The sequence below is a fragment of the Oncorhynchus keta genome, chromosome 6 (assembly GCF_023373465.1).
Source record: "Oncorhynchus keta strain PuntledgeMale-10-30-2019 chromosome 6, Oket_V2, whole genome shotgun sequence".
Lineage (NCBI taxonomy): Eukaryota > Metazoa > Chordata > Actinopteri > Salmoniformes > Salmonidae > Oncorhynchus > Oncorhynchus keta.
This window is the reverse complement of record NC_068426.1, coordinates 884,989-894,988: the sequence shown is the minus strand read 5'-3', so window position 1 is coordinate 894,988 and position 10,000 is coordinate 884,989. Positions and strand designations below refer to the sequence as shown.

The following is a 10,000-nucleotide window of genomic DNA, read 5'->3' as shown; positions in this document are numbered from 1 at the left end:
GATGGCCTGATTCACACAGTCTCAAGGCACTCACAGATAATATCTTTGCAGTTTTGGAAACGTCAGAGTGTTTTCTTTCCAAGGCTGTCAATTCCATGCATAGTCGAGCATCTTTTCGTGACAAAATATTGCGCTTAAAACGGGCACGTCTTTTTATCCAATAATGACATAGCGCCCCCATAGGTTGAAGAGGTTAACGGACTTGCATGTCATACTATTTCTGTCCACACAGCATCAGATACATGGGCTGTGTATAGTAAGACAGAGGGGCGCTGTTTCGCTCACTCGGATGCTTTCTCCAATGAGAGAGTTTAATTGAAGGAAAGTTGGCAGGTGCACTGTTCGGATGCTGGAATTATTTTGTGCACAAACCTGTGACCTATTTTTTTGAATGGGCAGTGTATCCAATAGGCTTGAAGGAACTTGAAGTCAATTTGCCCAAAAAATGATATATTTACTCTGCTTCTGTACAGAAATATATTTTAAAAATCACCAGAGAGACATATCCACAGCGAATCATCGTCATTTCAGATGCCTATTGTTAAAGGCTGCAATTTGCGCTGAAGGCAACAGGCCTTGCTGATGATTGGCTGTCAGTGTAAAGCGTCTAAGATGTATGTGAAGATAATGTCGTTTAAAATGCTGAGACATGAAGAAGAAGAAGTCAGGATATAGAATCCACTCGGTTGTCTCTCTCTGAATGTATAAATTATATAAACTCGCTCCCCTCCCTCTCTCTCTGTCTTTCTCTCTCTCTCTCTCTCTCTCTCTCTCTCTCTCTCTCTCTCTCCCCTCTCTCTCTCTCCCCTCACTCTCATTCTCTCCTCTTTCAAATCCCATTTCTCACTGTTCCCCTCTCTCTCCCTCCCTTTGCCGTCCTCTCTCTCCCTCTCCCCCTCTCCTCTACCCTCTCTCTCCCTCTCCCCCTCTCCTCTACCCTCTCTCTCCCTCTCTCCTCCCCCTCTCCCTCCCTCTCTCCTCCCTCTCTCCTCCCTCTCTCTCCCTCTCTCCTCCCTCTCTCTCCCTCTCTCCTCCCCTCTCTCTCCCTCTCTCCTCCCTCTCTCTCCCTCTCTCCTCCCTCTCTCTCCCTCTCTCCTCCCTCTCTCTCTCTCTCTCTTCTCCCCCTCTCTCTCTCTCTCTCCTCCCCCTCTCTCTCTCCTCCCCTCTGTCTCTACCTCTCTCCCTCTCTCCTCTCCCTCTCTCTCCTCCCCCTCTCTCCTCCCCTCTGTCTCTACCTCTCTCTCTCTCTCCTCCCCCTCTCCCTCTCTCTCCCCCCTCTCTCTCCTCCCCTTTGTCTCTCCCTCTCTCCTCTCTGTCTCTCTCCTCCCCATCTCTCTCTCTCTCCTCCCCCCTCTCTCTCTCCCCCTCTGTCTGTACCTCTCTCCCTCTCTCTCCTCTCTCTCTCTCTCTCCTCCCCCCTCTCTCTCTCTAGATACTGAAGGAGTTAAAGGATGAGGAATGGGACATGGGGAATATCGTCTACACGCTGACCAATAGGAGGAAGGGCGAAGGAAGCATCGGCTATGCTGAGAGCCACGACCAGGTACTATTGGCCAGTGATATAATCAATAGGGCTGACGGTCACCGTGGTAACTATTGAGAGTCACAGGAGCAAAGCAGGAAGTAAAAACAAATGTTCTTCAATTCAACTGACAAGAAATCCATTCCGTTGCGTGAGACACGTCAGTTGGCACCATTTGAATAAACGTTCCTCATTCCAACAGTGTCATCATGTTAAGAGTCAGAAACAGACTCCGCTGCATGAATGCCCTCTGGTCCCGCTAAAAGATCATGTTATTTTATTTGAATGACAAGGGCTATACAAATGAAATGTTATGACTGTTATTTATACCCCGGCGATAGGGGGACTAGACCCCGGCGATAGGGGGACTAGACCCCGGCGATAGGGGGACTAGACCCCGGCGATAGGGGGGACTAGACCCCGGCGATAGGGGGAATAGATCCCGGCGATAGGGGGACTAGACCCCGGCGATAGGGGGACTAGACCCCGGCGATAGGGGGGACTAGACCCCGGCGATAGGGGGGACTAGACCCCGGCGATAGGGGGGACTAGACCCCGGCGATAGGGGGACTAGACCCCGGCGATAGGGGGACTAGACCCCGGCGATAGGGGACTAGACCCCGGCGATAGGGGGACTAGACCCCGGCGATAGGGAACTAGACCCCGGCGATAGGGGACTAGACCCCGGCGATAGGGGGACTAGACCCCGGCGATAGGGAACTAGACCCCGGCGATAGGGGGAATAGATCCCGGCGATAGGGGGACTAGACCCCGGCGATAGGGGACTAGACCCCGGCGATAGGGGACTAGACCCCGGCGATAGGGGGACTAGACCCCGACTAGGGGACTAGACCCCGGCGATAGGGGAACTAGACCCCGGCGATAGGGGGGACTAGACCCCGGCGATAGGGGGACTAGACCCCGGCGATAGGGGGACTAGACCCCGGCGATAGGGGGACTAGACCCCGGCGATAGGGGGACTAGACCCCGGCGATAGGGGGACTAGACCCCGGCGATAGGGGGACTAGACCCCGGCGATAGGGGGACTAGACCCCGGCGATAGGGGGACTAGACCCCGGCGATAGGGGGACTAGACCCCGGCGATAGGGGGACTAGACCCCGGCGATAGGGGGACTAGACCCCGGCGATAGGGGGACTAGACCTCGGCGATAGGGGGACTAGACCCCGGCGATAGGGGACTAGACCCCGGCGATAGGGGACTAGACCCCGGCGATAGGGGACTAGACCCCGGCGATAGGGGGACTAGACCCCGGCGATAGGGGGACTAGACCCCGGCGATAGGGGGACTAGACCCCGGCGATAGGGGGACTAGACCCCGGCGATAGGGGGGACTAGACCCCGGCGATAGGGGGACTAGACCCCGGCGATAGGGGGACTAGACCCCGGCGATAGGGGACTAGACCCCGGCGATAGGGGGACTAGACCCCGGCGATAGGGGACTAGACCCCGGCGGTAGGGGGACTAGACCCCGGCGATAGGGGGACTAGACCCCGGCGATAGGGGGAATAGATCCCGGCGATAGGGGACTAGACCCCGGCGATAGGGGGAATAGATCCCGGCGATAGGGGGACTAGACCCCGGCGATAGGGGGAATAGATCCCGGCGATAGGGGACTAGACCCCGGCGATAGATCCCGGGGGGGACTAGACCCCGGCGATAGGGGACTAGACCCCGGCGATAGGGGACTAGACCCCGGCGGTAGGGGGACTAGACCCCGGCGGTAGGGGGACTAGACCCGGCGATAGGGGGAATAGATCCCGGCGATAGGGGACTAGACCCCGGCGATAGGGGAATAGATCCCGCGATAGGGGGACTAGACCCCGGCGATAGGGGAATAGATCCCGGCGATAGGGGACTAGACCCCGGCGATAGGGGGACTAGACCCCGGCGATAGGGGGACTAGACCCCGGCGATAGGGGGACTAGACCCCGGCGATAGGGGGACTAGACCCCGGCGATAGGGGACTAGACCCCGGCGATAGGGGGACTAGACCCCGGCGATAGGGGGACTAGACCCCGGCGATAGGGGGACTAGACCCCGCGATAGGGGAATAGATCCCGGCGATAGGGGGACTAGACCCCGGCGATAGGGGAATAGATCCCGGCGATAGGGGACTAGACCCCGGCGATAGGGGACTAGACCTCGGCGATAGGGGACTAGACCCCGGCGATAGGGGGACTAGACCCCGGCGATAGGGGACTAGACCCCGGCGATAGGGGACTAGACCCCGGCGATAGGGGACTAGACCTCGGCGATAGGGGGAATAGATCCCGGCGATAGGGGACTAGACCCCGGCGATAGGGGGACTAGACCCCGGAGATAGGGGGACTAGACCCCGGCGATAGGGGACTAGACCCCGGCGATAGGGGGGAATAGACCCCGGCGATAGGGGGGACTAGACCCCGGCGATAGGGGGACTAGACCCCGGCGATAGGGGGACTAGACCCCGGCGATAGGGGGGAATAGACCCCGGCGATAGGGGGACTAGACCCCGGCGATAGGGGGACTAGACCCCGGCGATAGGGGGGACTAGACCCCGGCGATAGGGGGACTAGACCCCGGCGATAGGGGGACTCTCTCTCTGTCCATGTTGCCAGGCTCTGGTTAAGGGATAGTAAAGTATCTCTCTATGTTGCTAGGCTCTGGTAGGTGATAAGTCCCTGGCCTTCTGGCTGATGGATAAAGAGATGTACACCAACATGAGTTCCCTGATCCCCATGACTCCCGTCATCGACCGAGGCATCCAGCTACATAAGATGATCCGGCTCCTCACACACGCTCTGGGGGGAGAGGGCTACCTCAACTTCATGGGTGAGTTGGGGAGAGGGCTACCTCAACGTCATGGGTGAGTTGGGGAGAGGGCTACCTCAACGTCATGGGTGAGTTGGGGGGCTACCTCAACTTCATGGGTTAGTTGGGGAGAGGGCTACCTCAACGTCATGGGTGAGTTGGGGAGAGGGCTACCTCAACGTCATGGGTGAGTTGGGGGGGGCTACCTCAACTTCATGGGTTAGTTGGGGAGAGGGCTACCTCAACGTCATGGGTGAGTTGGGGAGAGGGCTACCTCAACGTCATGGGTTAGTTGGGGAGAGGGCTACCTCAACTTCATGGGTGAGTTGGGGGGGGCTACCTCAACTTCATGGGTGAGTTGGGGAGAGGGCTACCTCAACGTCATGGGTGAGTTGGGGAGAGGGCTACCTCAACGTCATGGTGAGTTGGGGAGAGGGCTACCTCAACTTCATGGGTGAGTTGGGGGAGAGGGCTACCTCAACTTCATGGGTGAGTTGGGGAGGGGGGCTACCTCAACTTCATGGGTGAGTTGGGGAGAGGGCTACCTCAACGTCATGGTGAGTTGGGGAGAGGGCTACCTCAACGTCATGGGTGAGTTGGGGGGGGGGGCTACCTCAACTTCATGGGTTAGTTGGGGAGAGGGCTACCTCAACGTCATGGGTGAGTTGGGGAGAGGGCTACCTCAACGTCATGGGTTAGTTGGGGAGAGGGCTACCTCAACGTCATGGGTGAGTTGGGGAGAGGGCTACCTCAACGTCATGGGTGAGTTGGGGAGAGGGCTACCTCAACGTCATGGGTGAGTTGGGGAGAGGGCTACCTCAACGTCATGGGTGAGTTGGGGAGAGGGCTACCTCAACGTCATGGGTTAGTTGGGGGGGGAGAGGGCTACCTCAACTTCATGGGTGAGTTGGGGGGGGCTACCTCAACTTCATGGGTGAGTTGGGGGGAGAGGGCTACCTCAACTTCATGGGTGAGTTAGGGAGAGGGCTACCTCAACTTCATGGGTGAGTTGGGGAGAGGGCTACCTCAACTTCATGGGTGAGTTGGGGGGGGTGGGGCTACCTCAACTTCATGGGTGAGTTGGGGGGCTACCTCAACTTCATGGGTGAGTTGGGGAGAGGGCTACCTCAACGTCATGGGTGAGTTGGGGGGGGGGGGGCTACCTCAACTTCATGGGTGAGTTGGGGGAGAGGGCTACCTGGTGAGTTGGGGAGAGGCTGCTTGGTCAGCCCACAAATTACAGATAACGTTTAAATGATGCAATATCCACTTTCCCAGGCCAGTATTCTTCTATTCATTTGGGCCAGTAGCTTTCAGTTGGAACTGGCGAATTTATCTGAATGTCCAGCCCTGGGCATGCTAATTTAAAAGATGACTAATCATTATTAGCCTGGTTCTGTATGGAACATTATTTATTTTATTTTTTCCTTTATTTAACTAGGCAAGTCAGTTAAGAACAAATTCTTATTTTCAATGACGGCCTGGGAACAGTGGATTAACTGCCTGTTCAGGGGCAGAACGACAGATTTGTACCTTGTCAGCTCGGGGGTTTGAACTTGCAACCTTCCGGTTAGTAGTCCAACACTCTAACCACTAGGCTACGCTGCCGCCCCATTATAAGAGACATCCTCAGGTGAGATCAAATGATGTGCTGGTGCAATCAACTGAAAAAGGGGTATGTTGTTTTCCAGTGTGGTACTCTGTTGTTTTCCAGTGCGGTACGCTGTTGTTTTCCAGTGCGGTACGCTGTTGTTTTCCAGTGCGGTACGCTGTTGTTTTCCAGTGTGGTACGCTGTTGTTTTCCAGTGTGGTACGCTGTTGTTTTCCAGTGTGGTACGCTGTTGTTTTCCAGTGCGGTACGCTGTTGTTTTCCAGTGCGGTACTCTGTTGTTTTCCAGTGCGGTACTCTGTTGTTTTCCAGTGCGGTACTCTGTCGTTTTCCAGTGCGGTACTCTGTCGTTTCCCAGTGTGGTACTCTGTCGTTTCCCAGTGTGGTACTCTGTCGTTTCCCAGTGTGGTACTCTGTCGTTTTCCAGTGTGGTACTCTGTCGTTTTCCAGTGTGGTACTCTGTCGTTTTCCACCATCTCCCTAAGATCAATATCATCCCACTCACACACAGGAGAGATGGGGGAGGAGAGAGCGAAGAACGGAGACCGGGAAATAGTTAGTTCTGAAAACGGTTTTGTTGGTAAATCATATACAATTACATGAGAGGAGAGGAGAGGAGAGGAGAGGAGAGGAGAGGAGAGGAGAGGAGAGGAGAGGAGGGGAGGGGAGGGGAGGGGAGAGTTCACTGAGGTCAGACAATATTAATATTAACTTCACCCCACAACTTTTCTCTCTCTCTGTCCTCCAGACTACAACATACAATACAACTGTCTATTTAACAGGGTTCTCACAAGGAGCTTAAAAGTACTTGAATTTGGCACTCTGAAATTAGAATACTGGAATACATTGAAAATCTGATATTTTCTCAAGTTGGTCATTCAAAAGTACTTCAATTAAAATGAGAGGAGAACATGAAATTATCTAGTATGAAAAATATTATAAAAATGTGTGTGTCTTGCAAATTCATTTCCAGGCGGACTACAGAGTTTTTTTTTCTCCTCGCTGTGGTTGCCAGGCGAGCTCATTCCACCCACACTGCCTCTCAGCCAGGCATGTACAGGACTGACTGATTAGTCTTCGCCAAACATCACATGTACAGGACTGACTGATTAGTCTTCACCAAACATCACATGTACAGGACTGACTGATTAGTCTTCACCAAACATCACATGTTCAGGACTGACTGATTAGTCTTCACCAAACATCACATGTTCAGGACTGACTGATTAGTCTTCACCAAACATCACATGTACAGGACTGACTGATTAGTCTTCACCAAACATCACATCGAAAAAAGCAAAAATCTCAATTCAATTCTGCCTTTTCTGCTTTATGGAACATTTCTGGGATCATTATTATTATTATTATTATTTATTTTTTATTTTTATTTCAGCTCAACAGTTTACATGTTGTGTTTAATAATATCTACATTGTAGAATAATAGTGAAGACATCAAAACTATGAAATAACATATGGAATCATGTAGTAACCAGAAAAGTGTTAAAACAAATCTAAATATATTTAAAATTCTTCAAAGTAGCCTTTAATGACAGCTTTGCTCACTCTTAGCATTCTTTCAACCAGCTTAACCTGGAATGCTTTTCCAACAGTCTCGAAGGAGTTCCCACATATGCTGAGCACTTGTCAGCTGCTTTTACTTCACTCTGCGGTCCAACTCATCCCAAACCATCTCAATTGGGTTGAGGTCGGGTGATTGTGGAGGCCAGGTCATCTGATGCAGCACTCCATCACTCTCCTTCTTACTCAAATAGCCCTTTACACAGCCTGGTGGTGTGTTGGGTCATTCTCCAGTTGAAAAACAGATTAAAGTCCCACTAAGCACTATCCAGATGTGATGGAGTATCGCTGCAGAATGCTGTGGTAGCCATGCTGGTTAAGTGTGCCTTGAATTCTAAATCAATCACACCTCCTCCTCCATGCTTCACGGTGGGAACCACACATGCAGAGATCATCCGTTCACCTACTCTGCATCTCACAAAGACACGGCGGTTGGAACCAAAAATATTACATCTGGACTCATCAGACCAAAGGACAGATTTACACCGGTCTATTGTAGATTACTCGTGTCTCTTCTTCTTCTTGATGTCCTTCAGTAGTGGCTTCCTTGCAGCAATTCAACCATGAAGGACAGGACACCAGGTCTACATTATGAAGGAGGACAGACACCAGGTCTACATTATGAAGGAGGACAGACACCAGGTCTACATTATGAAGGAGGACAGACACCAGGTCTACATTATGAAGGGGGACAGACACCAGGTCTAGAAGGACAGACACCAGGTCTACATTATGAAGGAGGACAGACACCAGGTCTACATTATGAAGGAGGACAGACACCAGGTCTACATTATGAAGGGGACAGACACCAGGTCTACATTATGAAGGAGGACAGACACCAGGTCTACATTATGAAGGAGGACAGACACCAGGTCTACATTATGAAGGAGGACAGACACCAGGTCTACATTATGAAGGAGGACAGACACCAGGTCTACATTATGAAGGAGGACAGACACCAGGTCTACATTATGAAGGAGGACAGACACCAGGTCTACATTATGAAGGGGACAGACACCAGGTCTACATTATGAAGGGGGACAGACACCAGGTCTATATTATGAAGGAGGACAGACACCAGGTCTACATTATGAAGGAGGACAGACACCAGGTCTACATTATGAAGGAGGACAGACACCAGGTCTACATTATGAAGGGGACAGACACCAGGTCTACATTATGAAGGAGGACAGACACCAGGTCTACATTATGAAGGAGGACAGACACCAGGTCTATATTATGAAGGAGGACAGACACCAGGTCTACATTATGAAGGGGGACAGACACCAGGTCTATATTATGAAGGGGGACAGACACCAGGTCTACATTATGAAGGAGGACAGACACCAGGTCTACATTATGAAGGGGGACAGACACCAGGTCTATATTATGAAGGGGGACAGACACCAGGTCTACATTATGACATTTTCTCTACAACGACCTCCACCAGATGTTTAGCCAGTCACCAGATGTTTAGCCAGTCACCAGATGTTTAGCCAGTCACCAGATGTTTAGCCAATCACCAGATGTTTAGCCAATCACCAGATGTTTAGCCAGTCACCAGATGTTTAGCCAGTCACCAGATGTTTAGCCAGTCACCAGATGTTTAGCCAATCACCAGATGTTTAGCCAGTCACCAGATGTTTAGCCAGTCACCTCATTCACTGTGATATTCTGCTTTATAAGTCTGCAGCTCCTGCCGTTCTGGTGACACTAACTAAAGCTGCCCGTTGGAAGCAAGATGCTTTTCCGTAGCTATTAAGTAGTCGATTTTCTAATGCCCAATTGAAACAGTCATTAAGCTGGATTTGTGTAGTCATGTGACTAGGAAATGTGTGTGTTCACCAGGTAGGTGTGTTGTCCCAAAACTCTACTCCTCACTACTCAAATGTACTGACTAAAGTTACCATTCATGTAATGTCGTAAAGAACTAGTGAAACAACTTATTATTGAGTTGAACTTTTTATTTAAGGTTGTAGTGATTTTTTTAGGGGATATACTGCCATCTGCTGGCAACTAGAAACAATTGCATCATATTTTTATAACCTTTATTTAACTAGGCAAGTCCGTTAAGAACAAATTCTTATTTACAATGACGGCCTAGGAACAGTGGATTAACTGCCTGTTCAGGGGGCAGAACGACAGATTTTTACCTTGTCAGCTCGGGGGATTCGATCGAGCAGCCTGCCGCCCCAATTTGTAAGGAAACTATTACAAATTGATGGTCCTTGAAAATAAATATTAGCTCTTGAAAAAGTAGTTGTGAATTAAATTTGCCACTGTCTGTACAGACCCTTATGTAAACACAGAGGAGACCTGATGTCATCACATCCAAGGCCACTGCTATACACATCAGCCAGACATCCAGCTCTCCCCCCGTCTGTCTCTCTCTCTCCCGTCTCTCTCTCTCTCCCCCCGTCTGTCTCTCTCTCTCCCTCTCTCTCTCTCTCCCCCCTCTCTCTCTCTCCGTCTCTCTCTCT

At 51.7% G+C, this 10,000-nt stretch overlaps 1 protein-coding gene and 1 long non-coding RNA gene across 3 annotated transcripts in view; both read left to right on the top strand.

Moving 5' to 3' along the window:
• The window catches only part of gbe1a (glucan (1,4-alpha-), branching enzyme 1a), a 177,107-nt gene that overhangs the window by 130,839 nt on the left and 36,268 nt on the right, over nt 1-10,000 (top strand). Inside the window, exons 11-12 of the mRNA XM_052520135.1 lie at nt 1,433-1,543; nt 4,183-4,354. Coding sequence (XP_052376095.1) covers nt 1,433-1,543; nt 4,183-4,354 — 283 coding nt within the window. The remainder of the gene's footprint in view (nt 1-1,432; nt 1,544-4,182; nt 4,355-10,000) is intronic.
• LOC127930590 (uncharacterized) lies at nt 7,752-8,788 on the top strand. 2 transcript variants are annotated; one of them, XR_008138291.1, is made up of 3 exons: nt 7,752-8,192; nt 8,333-8,512; nt 8,602-8,788. It is a non-coding gene; the product is annotated as an uncharacterized LOC127930590 (long non-coding RNA). The 2 variants fall into 2 exon arrangements; XR_008138290.1 differs by having other exon boundaries at nt 7,752-8,222.